The following is a 16,964-nucleotide window of genomic DNA, read 5'->3' as shown; positions in this document are numbered from 1 at the left end:
GTGTGAACTTGAGCAAATCACTTAACCCTAATTGCTTCACTCCCTCAAAAAAAAAAAAATAGAATGTGAAGTAAATTCACAAAAGTTAAAGTGAATGAACTCATCCATAACAGAGGAGAGTGGGATAGAAAGAACATAGAGGAGAGATTAGAAAGCAGGCTATAAAAATGTGGTGTTTTTAAGGAAACACATAATATAGATTCCCATAGCATTAACTAGCAGTGGAGAAGGATTTACTATGCTTCAAGCAAATTCAGACATTGAAAGGAATTGTAATTGAACACAAGGTTGTGATAGCAAAGTTGAAATGGTTAAAGCAGAAGCACAGGATCCCAGGGTAGGAGTTAAAAGCATTATATCCCAAAGAGATCATAAAGAAGGGAAAGGGACCTGTATGTGCACACATGTTTGTGGCAGCCCTCTTTGTAGTGGCTAGAAACTGGAAACTGTGAATGGATGCCCATCAGTTGGAGAATGGCTGAATAAATTGAGGTACATGAATATTATGGAATATTATTGTTCTGTAAGAAATGACCAACAGGATGATTTCAGAAAGGCCTGGAGAGACTTACACGAACTGATGCTGAGTGAAATGAGCAGGACCAGGATGATCTCATTATATACTTCAACAACAATACTATATGATGACCAGTTCTGGTGGACCTGGCCATCCTCAGCAATGAGATCAACCAAATCATTTCTAATGGAGCAGTAATGAACTGAACCAGCTACGCCCAGAAAAAGAACTCTGGGAGATGACTAAAAATCATTACATTGAATTCCCAATCCCTATATTTATGCCCACCTGCATTTTTGATTTCCTTCACAAGCTAATTGTACAATATTTCAGAGTCTGATTCTTTTTGTACAGCAAAACAACAGTTTGGTCATGTACACTTATTGTGTTTCTAATTTATATATTAATATATTTAACATCTACTGGTCATCCTGCCATCTGGGGGAGGGGGTGGGGGGGTAAGAGGTGAAAAATTGGAACAAGAGGTTTGGCAATTGTTAATGCTGTATAGTTTACCCATACATATAACCATATAACCTGTAAATAAAAAGCTATTAAATTAAAAAAAAAAAAAAAGGAGTTAAAAGCATTAGGTTGGAGGTAGTGACTGACTGGAGTGTAGGAGCAGGGTGGCATGAAGATGTAATGCCTCTGGGCTCAGATTCCCTGTGACAAATGCTTACCAAAGCAATTAGCAGGGTGTTCTATGTCTCAGAACTAGGTTTTGTGGTTACAAAGATAAAAGTGAAACAGCCCTCACTCAAGATGCTTACATTCTGTAGGAATATGCAATCAAACAGGTCCAAGTTATTCCATCATATTTCATGCCAAGAATTGAGGGTTTTGAGGGGGGAGTTATTGTATGTTTGCATTGTGTAGTTCTCAGCTTTGGGAAATTGAAATATTGAACAGTCCTGTTCAGTTTTGAGTCTTGACTAAATGTCTATCTACACTATCTCATCCAGATACTAGTGAACAAAGTTTATGAGGAGTCTCCAAATGTGTGTTGGATAATATATAATCTTTATCTATTTGGTCTTCACCTTTATTTCTTTCCCGGAGCTCCGCAAGGTTGTGAGGCTTGATACAATAAGCACAAAATCATTTATGAAAAAGAGCCTCAGGAGGATTTTACCCCACAGAGGGAATTTGGACTCTGCTCTGGATTTCCTTCGCCATAGTTGTAAATATATCCAGCTCTTTTAACAGCTTATCACAGCAGATTTTTGATCAAGCCCATTTCTTTTGTTATATCTTTTAGAACATCCTGAATGATCTTGATATATAGGATAGGGGAAATACCTTATAAAGGAGCCTTTATGGTGGTGGTCTACATCAAATAGTTTTTTAATAAGCAAACACAAAAATGTATGTTCTCAGTTAATTGTGAAATTGTAGAAATATGATTCTTGTAGAAAATGGCTTGAGAAAACCTTTGTTCTTCAGTCAGTTTTTAGTTGAGTCTGAGTCTTTGTGACCCCATACTGAGGCAAACGGGGTTAAATGAGTGGCCCAGGGGTTACACAGCTAGGAAATTTCTAGGCCTGGATTTGAGCTCAGGTCTTTCAGACTCCAATCCTGGCACTGCACCACTAGCTGCCTTTGGGAAAACTAATTGTTCCCTACTAATACTCTTTGAAGGATCTTATTTAGAGGTAGGGGGTAGAGGGATAATTTTCTTGGTTGTTTGAGGCTCCTCATTTCCCTACCTGTGCCCATGCACATAGACATATGTGTTTTTTATATTGGCTTTTTGACACCTTCATAGCTATGTGACCACTAGCCTGGACCTGTGCTATATTACATATTTAATTTAATTTGGCTTCATAGCATTATTGGTAGTAGAACGTTCCTGTACTATTCAGTGCCTCTAATGAGCAGTCTCTTGGTAGCTAGATTTTCTCTTTTTTTCTTGGTTACTGATGGGAATGATGTAGAACTTCATTGGCTGGAAATTTTTGAATGCTGGTAGCTGAAGAAAGAATCTAGTGTGTTGATATGCCAGGTCTCTGTATAATTAGCTAGCTGAATAAATTTGGCCAAGTGGTTTTTGTTTTAATGAACTACATGTCTCATTGAGTGATTTTTTTTTTTTTTCTTTTTTTCCTTCTTCCTCCTGAGACAACAATAGAGAAGCTGTGAAAAGGTAGTATGACTGTGAGGTTTTCTTACAAGGGCATAAGTCCTTGTCCATAATTGTATTGTGAATCTTATCAAAACACATTTTATTTGATAACTTACATAGATTCAAGGAAGGAATGCATAACTCAGGGAGGAGAGAGGATTTACTATATTCATTCTGAATGAAAAGTAAGGAAAGAAAAAACAGAGTGCCTGTTTCTTCTGTATGATGAACACTGACATCTTGAACACAGAAAGAACTGGCAAGAACTTGCAAGATCAAAAACTTCCTTTTTTTTTTTTTAATTCATGAAACATTTGGGTCCAGATCTTTTTTGAGTTTATTTTATTTGTATATAATTTTAATTTTCAGGGCTTTTTTCCTTTTTGGACATTTTATCTTAATCATTTTCAGAATCCTTTTTGGTCTTAAGCAAAATGTCTTCTTATTGACCTGGGTTACACCCCAATGTTAATACTACCAAAAAAAGGGAATAGTAGAGCCTTAGATTATCTATTTGTATATATGTTCATATTTAATTATTCACGGGCTTGAATTTCAGGAGGTATATGTAATACTGGTAACTTCAAGCCATAAAATCAAGTCAGCAAGCGTTTATTAAATGATCATTCTGTGCCAAGCATTATACTGAGTGCTGGAAATACAAACAAGCATCAAGACAGTCTTGCCCCCAAGGAACTTATATTCTAATAGGAAAAGACTACACAGTGGAAGCTGAAAGAGGGTAGAGAAATTGTGAAATGACTGGCTTGGGTACTGTCCTTAAGTAGAAATTCTGGGAAGAGGCTGCAAGAGCAGAGGATACTTTGAATTGGTGAATGCCAGTGCATGAGTGACCTTCTAGTATGAAGAAATTTCTGGGGCATGGTTGAGGAATTCTGGAATTACAGCCTGGAGAGGAATCAAGGAAGAAAGTCAAGTGAGGTCCTCACATCTTTTTGCAAAATCTCTTTAAGTGATTCATTCTCCTACTTAGAACAGTGGTTTTTCCACACCTCTTCTTTCCCCCTGTAACCTCCCATGGCTTCCCTTCCTCCTCCCTCTCATTTGATTTTTGCTTCATATTTCACTGAAAAAAACCTCCCAAAACTTGAGGCTATTACAAGAGCTTTTTCTTCTCTCTTCCTCAACTCACATTTCCTAGGTGACTCAGCCAGCATCCCTACCTTTAAACCTTTCTCACGTGATGAAGTGACTCTTCTTTGTGAGGCAGAAAAGGAAATCATATTTTTTCATATGACAATAGATAGTTTTGGTTTTGCTTGGTTTGGTTTTTGCTGAGGAAATTGGGGTTAAGTGACTTGCCCAGGGTCACACAACTAGGAAATGTTACGTGTCTGAGATCACATTTGAACTCTTGTCCTCCTTCCTCAGCCCTTCATCAGGACTAGTGCTCTATCCACTGTGCTATCTAGCTGCTCCAGATTACAGGACTTCTTCAACTTTTACTTCTTTTCTTTACCCAAGAAATTTTTACATAGCCATGGATGTATATATAAGTATATAAAATAGATATACAAATGAAATATTCACTGATAATAAATCAAAAGTTTATTTTAAAACAATTCTTTGGTATACATATAATTTTGACATTTTAATGAGATGGATGTACTTGTTTATTTTTATTAAAGCTTTTTATTTATAAAGCATATTGCATGGGTAATTTTTCCAACATTGACCTTTGCAACCTTTTGTTGCAAATTTTCCCCTCCTTCCCCCCACCTCCTCCCCTAGCTGGTAGGTAGTCCAATACATGTTAAATATGTTGAAATACATCTTAGATCCAGCATATGTATACATATTTATACGATTTTCTTTTTGCGCAAGAAAAATCAGATCAAGAAGGGAGAAAAAGAAAAACTGAGAAAGAAAACACAATGCAAGCAAATAACAGAGAGTGAGAATGCTATGAACAACAGAGAGTGAGAATGCTATGTTGTGTTACCCATTATGTTCCCATGGTTCTCTCTCTGGGTGTAGAATACTCTCTTCATCACTGAATAATTGAAACTAGTTTGAATCATCTTGATATTGAGGAGAGCCACATCCATTAGAATCGATCATCGTATAGTCTTGTTTTCGTGTATAATGATGTGGTTCTGCTCATTTCACCAAGCATCAGTTCATGTAAATCTCTACAAGCCTTTAAAATCATCTTGCTGGCCATTTCTTACAGAACAACAATGTTCCATAACTTTCATGTACCATGTGCCAACCTTATTACAGAGGATGAAGAGATAAACTTTATGAGAAACATATTGTTAGATATTCTAAAGTCAGTAAATTAATATTCAATGACTTTAATGAAAATACGGGGATAAGGACAAATAATGTATTAGAAAATATGGATCTGGGAATATTGAATTGAGAGAGTTCCAAGACTTGTAGACTGCAGAGAAAGCCTCATGCTGATAGATTATGAACTCTGTCTTTCAAAATGGGATTGTTAGATGTTGGCTACAGGCAACACTGGTGAACACCACTCTCCCTGATTAAATTGATAATATTTGAAAAGGAAATAACTCATAATGTGTGTATGGCCACTGTTGTGTTTAAGCACAGATCAAAATTAGTACAAAGAAAGAATAATGAAAATGAGACAAACTATACACTAACCCATATGAAGTAATTTAATCCTGGCTTTTCAGATAATTCTTAGACATTGAAAATAAAATCAATAAAGAAATAATAGTTTATGATGCTGAGCGTTATGAGCAGGACCCAGGAGATCATTATATACTTCAACAACAATACTACACGATGATCAATTCTGATGGACATGGCTATCTTTAGCAGTGAGATGAACGAAATCAGTTCCAATAGAGCAGTAATGAATTGAACCAGCTACATCCAGTGAAAGAACTCTGGGAGATGACTAAAAACCATTACATTGAATTCCCAATCCCTATATTTATGCACACCTGCATTTTTTATTTCCTTCACAAGCTAATTGTACAATATTTCAGAGTCTGATTCTTTTTGTACAGCAAAATAATGGTTTGGACATGTATACTTATTGTATTTATTTTATATTTTAACATATTTAACATATATTGGTTAACCCACCATCTGGGGGAGGGCGTGGGGGGGAAGGAGGGGAAAAATTGGAACAAAAGGTTTGGCAATTGTCAATGCTGTAAAGTTACCCATGCATATAACTTGTAAATAAAAAGCTCTCTCTCTATATATGTAGTTTTTATATATATGTATATGTGTGTGTGTATATATATATATATATATATATATATATCTGCAATAACAGTCCAAAAAAACTATCATTTTAGATAGTAAATCAACACTTGATTGACTTGTCACATGGAGGAATATGCCAACCAAGGACTGCACTTTTTTATAATAAAAAATTTTAAAATCTTTGCAGAAATATGATGAATGATTATGAGCAATACTGTGCTGTAAAACAAACCAGGTATTTTAAAGAGAGCTTAGTGAGATCCAATCAAAAGCAATCTTAAGGGAAATTAAAGATGAAAATTGAAGTTGACTGAGCAACAGAAGAATGGAAAAGATCTATATAGATATTTGTAACCAAAGTTTTTCACTATCTTGTAGATCTCTTGTATTCTTGGAGATGTTTAAACTCTCTCAGTCTTTGATGAGCTTATATAGAAGAGGTAAAAATAGCATTCAAGAGACCAAAACTAGGAAATGCAGCTGGATCATACATGGAAGACATTTGTGCAAGAGGAAACCCAATTTTAAAGGCATTGAGGGATGGAAGGTGGACCTTAATTCAAATTAAGAGAAAACCAACAACTATTGACCTGAATATGCTGGATTTTCCATCTAAAATTGTCATGAGAATCATCAATTTATTACAGCCATTAGTTGGGGAAAGGAAGGCCTTTTGAATGCAATTTTCTATTATGTATCACCACACATGAAGGTGATAGATGTAGAAAATACAAGATCCCACTGTGGTTATTGCTTACTGGCTTTTTTTTTTTTTTTTTTTTTTTTTAATGTATTTGCTTGGTTAAAACAAGATGTTGCTAAAGGTTTTCTTCCAACAAAGTATTTTCCATGTATTCTTCACAATTACTTGCAACATATATTTTTTTGTATATATATGATGGAAGGAAAGTCATGCAAAGTCCAGAGATTCTCTAAGATTGTGAGAACCCTCCAGAAACTCTTGTTTGTGAAAAACATTGACTGGTTGCCTCAAGCCCTGGAACATTGCAGTCCTTCCTGGAAGAGGTCTAGAACCACTTCAGAATTTGGTCTAGTCATCCATATAGGAAAAATCAAATGGATGATGAATATCTATTCAGATAATGACATAAATAGATGAACAAATAGGGATAGGGACCATTGTTAAACAGGAAGAGGAGCATGGGCTATGTTTATAGTAATATAAAAGCCCATGTTTTTGTTGCCAAAGTTCTTCAACTATTGTATGATTTGTGAGTCAGAGAACTAAAGACTACAAAAAATTAAAAATGCTAATACAAAAGAGGGGTAGGTGGACACAGGTTGCAATTTTTGAAAAATAAGGAAATTAAAAGGCAAATGGATTGGCACGTTGCAAGAGCAGACAGTTGGTGGACAGTCCTGTGTTTTCTGTAGGCATCTTTGTATTGTCAGGAGAGTGCAGATATCACTGTCCTTCCCACCTCTTGTGGGGCTAAAGACAAATGAGTGTTATGCAGGATGACCAGGCATAATAAATATGTTGAGGAAACATCTAAAAAATGTATATATTTCACATTTCACAAGAAAACTGCACGGCACAATGGAAGAACACTGGACTGATTTACAACCCAGATTTTTTCTTTAGCTTTATCCCTGCCTGGGTGACCTTGGACACACATTTAATTTTTGAGCTTCAGTTTTTTTTCCCTAAAATGGAATGCTTGGACTATATAATAACACTCCATTCCAATTGTGGTAATACACTAGTACTGTTTCACCAAAGATAAGATTATTTAAAAAAAATAATAATCTAATATGCAATCCCTGAAGTCAGGAGGACCTGAATTCAAATCTTATCTCAGATACTTAACACTTCCTAGCTGTGAACTTGGGCAAGTCATTTAACCCATTGTTTACGCCAAAAAAAAAAAAAAAAAAAGAAAAAGAAAAAAAATCAGTGCACACCTGAAATTTAAAATATTACTTTTCCTTGATGTTTATTCATAATATCAAATCATTTCACCATTAAATCACACCATTTTCTGATTTTGGTGTTTGTATTATGTCCACTAGAGGGTAGCATGAAATTACTAAAGTGAAATTAGTCCTTAGTTAAAAAAGTTAACCTCCTTAGATTTACTCCCCCAGCCAATTTAATCCATGACCTACCAATATACACAGACATAAGAACAGATTAATAAACAGTCTAGAAATGCGTATATTATTGCAGATATAACATTGAACCACAGTATGTATATGTGTATGTATATTTAATAAAGCTCTTGATTTTTACTATTAAAAAGCATTATTTGAATTCTGTGTTCTAAAATTGGTTTTAAAAAAAGTTTGACTCTTTCAAATGGCATTCTTATAGACTTAGTAGTACTGATGAGAATGTATCTGTACAAGCTTAATCATCTACAGATGCTTCATAGTCACCCATTTCCTAAAATTCTTTCTCATAAAAGTTTAGTTCTTTTCTGTTCTAAATTTTTTCTCGATAGTAACAAATATAATAGATTTTAAAAGTTGTACTGGGTCTATTAAGTTCCAAAGTTAAGAGTCCTTACAATTTATATACCTGTTTGTGCTTTTTTTCCACTCATGTAGTATCTTTTGCGGGGCTTCTCCTAGTTTACTATGTCTTGCTATTCTCAACTTTTTGTTTGTACCTGGTACTTGTATTTAGGTATCTACTTAATCCAGAAGCTTAGGATCATTGGACCTGCTATTTAAATAGACAAGAATGCTATTGTTTTGTAATAAATATTTAAAATTAATAATTTTGGAATCCTAAGATGGTTTCATAGTTAAACCCAAAATCAGAAAAACAAATTTGTCTTCCAAACAGGTACATGGGAATAATAAGACTCATTTATAGCCAGTAAAGGTTCTTTTTCTGAAACAATACATTGTTTTCCAAATAGATGACATGTTATCCCTTTTTGAGCATTGAAACAGTTAAAATTTTAGCTTTTTTAATGGGAAATTGCTGAAATGTTACATACATAGCCATCTTAAATAGAATATATGATTTGGTTTTTTCTTGGTGACCAGAGTCATTGTGAACAAGTTATTTTATTAAGCTACATAATATAATAGTCCCCACAGGCCTACAAAGTATATGTGATTATATGCTTCATATTGCTATGTTTTTTGAATACTTGGTCTGATTTATCAACATATTTTTGTCTCATTATCACTTGTCACTTTATATTGCTGTGTTCTAAGTCTTCTCCTTTCTTCCCTTTCCATCTACATTTCAACTAAATCGACTTTCCCCTCTTCTCTCTTTTTCCTTTTGCCCAAACTCCATTTACCTAGCTATTTACCTTTGTTCTCTCCCTCCCTCACCCCCATCCCCCACCTTTGATCCATACTTTACATGTTTTGAGTGTTTCCCTCTTAAACTCTTTTGAGATCTTTTTGATTATGCCTGTTTTTCTGTTGACTTTTGATACTGTTTCTTCACTAAATCAGTCAGCAGTTACTTAATTGCTTTCTATGTAACTGGCACTTGCTAAGTGAGGTGTTTTCAATTCTTTTGTCTCATAGATAATCATGAGGTCCATGTATTTGCCTTTCTTCAGTTTTCCTCTTCCATGTTTGTATATTCTCACATATCTGATTATGAGAAATAGTCATCATGCTCCCCCCCCTTCACCTTTCTTCCCATCTTTATAAGACATCGAGAAATAGATCCAAGTTCAAATCCTTTGCTTGGTCTTGTTTATTCCTTCTGGTAACCCTTGAAGACATTAAATGATTCTACACAGGGTCTACTTTTCTCCTCCCCAAATTTATCCAGTTATGATTTTCTGCAACTCCTGAATTAAAGGTATTTTTGCAAAGATAACAAATATTATCAGTGAATTTTAAGTCCTGAGATAGATGCAACTAACCATGGTGATCCCTTGTTAGCCAATATCCTTCCTCTTTTTTTTTTTTTTTTTTTTTAAGTTTCCTGTGTTGCTTTCAGTATGATGGTAGAATCTGAATGTTTTACTAGTTAGTGATTCCTTCCCCCAAAAGATGTTGAACTAAGCAGCTTTAACCTTATCTGAATGGTGGCAGAAAGAATAAATTTGTAAACCCAATACTTGTTTTCCTTTTTAAAAGGAAAATTATAGTTGTCCAGTTGTGAAAGGCAACAAGTAAGGTGTACAGTGGTTAGAATGCTAGACCTAGAGTTAGGAAAACTTCTCCAGTTTAAATCTGGCCTCAGACACTTCCTATCTGTGGAGGTTTACACAGATAGGGAGGGCAAGTTACTTACTCTGTTTACCTCATTTTCCTCATCTACCAGATGAACTGGAGGAAAAATGGCAAACCCTTCCAGGATCTCTGCACAGAAAGCCCCAAACAGGGGCATGAAAATTTGGACAAAAATGAAAAACGGCTGAAAACAACAGCAGTGAAGGAATGAAGAAAGGTCTAGTGATAAGAGTCTGATTCCCTTATTCACTTTGTATGTGTTCTTCCCTCTCTCCCTTTTAAATGTGGGTTTCTTCTGGGAAGCAGTAGCAGTAAAAATTTAACGAATATCTGCATTATCATGTTTGGATACTGAATGTGTCAACACTTTCTAGTGATAAATATGATGAATTTTGAGATATATGAGTGAATGGGAAGATTTCCCTGAACTGATGAAGAACCAAGATAACAAGTTCTTTGTCTCAGAGTAGATAAATACAATATAGTCTCTAGATAAGACAGGTGAGCAACTATAGTTGTAGAACAGAACATTTACCATATCTTACTGTGTCAGTTAGCATTTTACTTTATTATGCAAAGGAGCATTTCTGTTAGTAGGGTATGAGACATGATTACTTAAACTCTCTTCAGTTTCAGTTCTTTCCTTGCCTCCAATCCCTTCACTGCCCACTGAGAAAGCAAGCAATTCCATACCTATTTATACACATGAAATCGGCAAAACATTTCCATATTAGCTATGTTTATTTAAAAGAAGAGAAAAAAATAAAATAGTAATATTGTTCTTCAGTTCACTTTCTGGAGGTGAGTGGCATTTTTCATTGATGATTCTTTGGAATTCTTGTGGATTATTATATTGATCAGAGTAGTTAAGTCTTTCATTATAGTATTGCTATCAATGTGTATAATATTCTCCTGTACACATCACTTTGGGTCTTACCAGGTTTTTCTGATGCTGTTCCCTCTTTCCCTCTCCTCCCCTCCCCCATAATTTTTTTCTTATAGCACAGTAATAGTCTATTGCAATCATACTATGACTTCAGTCATTCCCCAGTTGATAAGGCATCCCCTTAGTTTCCAATTCTTTGCCACTACATAAAGAGATGTTATAAAGATTTTTGTATAAATAAGTCATTTCCTTTTTTTATGATCTCTTTGGGATACAGCCATGGTATTGCTGAGTCAAAATGCAGTTTTATAGCCTGTTAGTCATTATTCCAAATTCTAAATGGTTTGGACCATTTCACAATGGTCCACAAAAATTAACTTGCTCAGAAAATCCTATTGAGGGGAATGGGATATATATATGCAAGGTTGGGGGGGAGGGTGATAAAAGAGAAGTCGTATTCAGGGAGGGAGTGGCAAAACACTTTTGAGGAGAGAATAATTGGGAGAAGGAAATATAATTAGAAATAAAAAAAATTCAAAGTTTCTCTGATGGACTATTATTGTTCTCAGGAAAGTGATGAACCAGGATGCTCTCGGGAGCAACAAAAAACAACCTGGAAAGTTCTCCAAGAACAAAATGAAATATATACTGTGTACAAAATAATAGCAATGTTCTGGCCCAACCAGCTGTAAATAGTTATTCTCGGTAGTACAATCATCCACAATGACTCTGATGAAAAATTCTCTCTATACCCAAAGAGGAAAACTGATGGAATCTGAATACAGATCGAAGCATTCTCTGTCTCTCTTCCTTTCTATTTTAACTTAATTTTTCTTAAGGATTTTTATTTTCATATCGTGGGAGATCTATTTTCACAGCTTAACTTTTATGGAAATGTTTTGCATAATTTCACATGTGGTTTCTTAATTGTGGATGAGGATGAAAGAGAAAACCTAAAACTCAAAAATCTTAAAAGAAATGTAAAAATTGTTTTATGTGTAACTGGGAAAAAACAATAAATTAAAAAAGGAAATCTTGAAGGGAAAAAAAAAACTTGCTCTGTGTCAGTTTAGTGTAGCTGCTTTATCTCTTGCTCCTGGGGACATTCAACAAGCTTTTCTGTAGTAGCCTTAGGTACTTATTTTTCCTATTGATTTTGAGCTATTTGTAATTAGCTATGTTAATTTTAGTTATATGTGTGAAGTTTAGCTGGGGTAATTTTTTCAAACAAGATGTCTCTATAGTACCAACCAGAATCTCAGTGAATATTGGGTTAATTATGTTGCTACCTTCCAATATTTAGAAAAACCTAGATAAACAGCACTTCTCCTAATTGCCTTCACAAGATATTCTGTCATTCATTTGTGTATGCGCGCGTGCGAGTGTGTGTGTGTGTGTGTGTGTGGGGGGGTTATTTTGTTCTGTTCTGGTTTTGTTTTGTTTTGGATGAGGCAGTTGGGGTTAAGTGATTTGCCCAGGGTCACATAGCTAATGTTACTCTGATGTTGGATTTGAACTCAGATCTTCCTGATTTCAGGGCTGGGGTTCTTTCTGCTGTGCCATCTAGCTCTTCCCACATGATATTCTAAAAAAATTTTTTGATTTTGTCTGTGTTTGTGTGTGTGTGTCTAATATATATTTATTATACTTTTTTGTATCTTTTTTCTTTCTTAGGAAACCCAGCGTTTGCTGGCAGAACCAGTTCCTGGGATAAAAGCAGAACCAGATGAAAGCAACGCACGTTATTTTCATGTGGTCATTGCAGGCCCACAGGATTCCCCCTTTGAGGGAGGGACTTTTAAACTTGAACTATTTCTTCCAGAAGAATATCCAATGGCAGCTCCTAAAGTACGTTTCATGACCAAAATTTATCACCCTAATGTAGACAAGTTGGGAAGAATATGTTTAGATATTTTGAAAGGTAAGTGACATCCTTATCCTAGTATTGACATTCCTTTTCTTAAGTATGGCATATTAAGAATGCTCTTTAACAGTCTTTAGTTTGATTTGGTTTATATCTTGATCTATGGGAGGAAAATACATGAATACTTTGGGTACCTCTTATTTATATAATAGTCTGAACTACTGTCTCCTTAGATAAATGGTCTCCAGCGTTGCAGATCCGTACAGTGCTGCTCTCCATCCAAGCTTTGTTAAGTGCTCCCAATCCAGACGATCCATTAGCAAATGATGTAGCAGAGCAGTGGAAGACCAATGAAGCCCAAGCCATAGAAACAGGTAAATTACAGCCATGGGATATATGTTGTATTGAAGACATTCTGGCCTTCTCCCAAATGTGGATCAGATCTTGTCATAGCAAAACAGACAATCCAACAACCCCCTCGCAAGATTTGCCAACCTACTTTTTTCACATATTTGATGCAACTAATAATTATTTACTTTTCAATTGCATTTAGCTTTTAAATCTAGAGCTTTTCAACAAGTACCCAAGAGCCCACCATTTATTATAGTACATTCAGTGGAATGGAGTTTAACATTTTGTATCCATTGTGGTTGTAGAATTTCATTGAAAATTTTAAGGACAAAGACTTTGCAATATCTTTGGACTATTTAGTCTACAGAAAATATTGATATATCTATAAAATATCACCTCTCCTATTTAATGTTTGATGGAAAATACTATATTTTGAACAAAGGGATCAATGATTGCGTATTTGTTTTTTCTTTACAGCCAGAGCATGGACTAGGCTATATGCCATGAATAATATTTAAATTCAATCTCAACATCAAGTGTGCATCACTTCTCCTGTTCTGCGAAGACCTCTTCCTTTTTTGTTTGCATTTAATGGACACAGTCTTAGAAACATTACAGAATAAAAACCCAGACCATCTTCAGTCCTTTGGTGATTAAATGCACATTAGCAAATCTCTGTCTTGTCCTGATTCACTGTTGTAACGCATGAGCAGAGGCTAGAAGTATCATCTGGATTGTTGTGAAATTGTTTAAAAGCAGTGGCCCAGCTCTGCTTTTATTCATTTCTCCCATCATGGTTTAAGTATCAGCACTGTGAATGAAAGTAGTTGTCGGTTAGCTGCAGGGGTGTGTCTTTTTTTCTTCCAGTTTTGTGGGCTCCTTTTCCCTTTTTATGGTGATGCTAATTGCATTGGTTAAAGCAGCTAACCAGTTGTACTTTAGAATATGCCCTCTAGCCAAGTCTAACTCCTTAGACACAGTAGATGGACAAGCTTGGTTGTTTGAACAAAAATGGGAACATTAAACATCACAGCCCTCACTAATATCGTGATTCTGCTGTCAAGTGTAGAAATCTCCCTTCAAGAAAAGCTTGTGACCATTTTGTATGGCTTGTCTGGAAACTTCTGTAAATCTTATGTTTTAGTAAAATATTTTTTGTTATTCTACTTTGCCTTTGTACAGTTTATTTTGCTGTGTTTATTTCGTTTCCCTAATGTGACAATCGTATTTGAAGATTAAAATTAGTCTAGAATATTTTATGTTTTGGGTCTTCGCCATCTGACATTAAAAAGTAAGACATGAACTTTGCCAATTTCTTTTCATTGATGCAGATACATGATAAAATGCTGCTAAATGAATACTCATAAATTGACCCCGGAGAATACAGAAATCTCTAGTAACTGACATGTTAATTTTATTCAAAATTATTAATGTCTGATCAGTTAGATTAAGATTGGCATCTAGACCTAGAATGTTAGAAAATTACTGTCCAGGGAAAGACTGATAGCAAGCAGCAATTGTGATTGGCAAATGTGTAACTTTTCTTTTGTGCCACATCATGTCTGACATTACAATTTTGTTTCTGCCCAATCTGTCTGAATTTAATACATGACCTTTTGTATTTTATAGGACAACAATGATAGATTTGCTAATTCAATATTTGCTAAGCCATTTATTACAATCTTATCTACAAACCAGATAAACAAAGTATTGACCAGCTAAATTGAATTATTAGAAAGGTTTCTTCATTTGAAAGTCCCCAATTTTTAGTATAATGTAATCAATCTTTAAAGTTCCTGCATAATCATTTTCTGATTATCCCTCCAGATATCCCTTAAAGGAGCCCCTCCCCCCTTTTTCTTCTTTTAATTTGATTCTAATAATTATTTTTCATTTGTCCTGTCTTTTTCTCTTTTCACTTTTCTCACTCTGCATATTTGATTTCTTTATATTTTTAAGCCAATCATTATGGCCAGTCAGTCTTGAGTTATGTTCATGTTAATTTGCAGGTGGAATCCTTTGTCTCTTGCAGTTCAAGGTGATGGTTATGTAGCCCATCTGAATTTTCCCCATTCTTATCTCATATCATCTGGAGTTTCTTCAGAATGTGGTGTATTTTATTGTGCTCCTATGTAAGATGAAGAATTATCTATTAAAATTACATTTTCAACATACATTTGCTTTTGATGACTGGTAACTGGAATACCTCAAAATTCTTTGCATGCTAACAAATGTTAGAACTTTAATTCATAATTAGTTTCTGTAATCCTTCTATTGGAATTTGCAATGGATGACAACCTAGGAAAACTGCAGATAGGAGGACTGGTAATGACGCAAGAAAAACAGGTACGTACCATATATGCATCAGGCATGAAAAGTAGACATGATTGTATTTCAGATTTGTAGTTTTTACGTAACCAGGTAACTTTAGATGGAAGTAGAAAATATGTGTATGAAGGAATTTTTACCTTTAAAGTGTTAGAAATGATCAAATAAGTAATGTTATAACCCCCCAGCAAGCAAATTAATGGGGCATTAATTTATTTTCATTGTTATCAGAATAGTATTTTCTATAATAACTAGGAATGAAACAGCAGGTGTCTTTTTCTCCAAGGAGCCACAGTTCTTTAATATTGTGTAAGAGTGAAGGATTGTTTGTTGGACTAGCTCTGGAAAAGATTGAGGGGCAAAGTCTAGAAGAATAAAAGGAAATCAATTTATAGCAATATAATGGGAGTTTTCACCTGAGAAGTTTTAGCAAAGACATGACATCTAAACCTTTCTGCTTTTTGTTAGCGCTTGGGTAGTTAGAAACAAGTTTAATTCAAATTTCAAAATAAATGGCAGATTCAATTTGATCGCTTATGTCACTAAAAGTGATTTTGTATGTTTGATTGTATATTTATATATAACGTATATTTACCTTTGGCTTCCATTTCTCCCTGCTCAGTTTTGAAAGCATTCATCCCAGATTGCCCTCTAAATTTTGGACGGTCCTCACCATAGGGTCCTTTTTAGCTCTTGTTTGCTTGGAACTTGATGCATTCATCATGGTTTCTAGAATGGTGTCTTTTATCTTAGAGAAGGAACAAAACCTTTTTGTTAACCTTTGATCCTCAAATGTTAGCCAAGTGTTTCTTACTTAGGATCCAGTTCACCTGGACTCAAGTCCCAGTTCTTCAACACATTTAGCTGATTTTACAACTTAACTGAGCCACATTTGCTCATCTGTTAAGGAAGACAAGCTGAGAGGGGCTTGAATTCAGGAAGATGTGGTTTCAAGTCCTGTTTGTGACACATATATTGAATGTGTGACTCTTGGGGAAATTGTTGAATTTAGGCATTCAGGCCCAACCCTCTCTCCTTCCTCCCCCAACACACACACACTCACTTTAGAAGGCAATAGGGGGGTGGGGGTGGGGTTGGAGGAGCTCCATGTCAAAGAAATATTAGATTGCTGAACCTGTCCCATCAAATATTTATGGGAATAGCACCTATAGTACCTTGTAGATCTTAAAGCACTCTATAAAATATGAAGATCGAAGACATGTTTTCATTATAAATTAATGTTTCATCCTATAGGGATCATGTCAATAATTGGTTGTTACTAACTTCCTCACAAATATTGAGAATTTACTCCTAGAGTTGGCTCTTTGAATGCAAAATTTTCCTATTATAAATTTAAAATGAATTAAATGAATTCAAAGCTGGCATAATTCCATTTTAGACTTTTCCCAATTCTTTTTTTCTACTTCTAGGAACAGGTTGTATGAAAATGGTTGGTATTTCAGCATTTTTTAAAATGCATAGATAGGTCTTATTTACTTACCTGACT

The 16,964-nt window shown here is 34.9% G+C and overlaps 1 protein-coding gene across 4 annotated transcripts in view; it reads left to right on the top strand.

The window, feature by feature from the left end:
- UBE2N (ubiquitin conjugating enzyme E2 N) overlaps positions 1–15,303 on the top strand; it is a 77,005-nt gene extending 61,702 nt beyond the window's left edge. For all 4 annotated transcript variants that reach the window (XM_003771022.3, XM_031939201.1, XM_031939203.1 and 1 more), the window contains 3 exons: positions 12,589–12,835; positions 13,012–13,152; positions 13,607–15,303. In XM_003771022.3, coding sequence (XP_003771070.1) covers positions 12,589–12,835; positions 13,012–13,152; positions 13,607–13,647 — 429 coding nt within the window. In that variant the 3' untranslated portion in view covers positions 13,648–15,303. The remainder of the gene's footprint in view (positions 1–12,588; positions 12,836–13,011; positions 13,153–13,606) is intronic.
- The last annotated feature ends 1,661 nt before the right edge of the window (positions 15,304–16,964 follow it).

The sequence above is a fragment of the Sarcophilus harrisii genome, chromosome 5, assembly GCF_902635505.1.
Source record: "Sarcophilus harrisii chromosome 5, mSarHar1.11, whole genome shotgun sequence".
Lineage (NCBI taxonomy): Eukaryota > Metazoa > Chordata > Mammalia > Dasyuromorphia > Dasyuridae > Sarcophilus > Sarcophilus harrisii.
The sequence above is the reverse complement of the archived record's forward strand: the minus strand, read 5'-3'. Positions and strand labels throughout refer to the sequence as shown.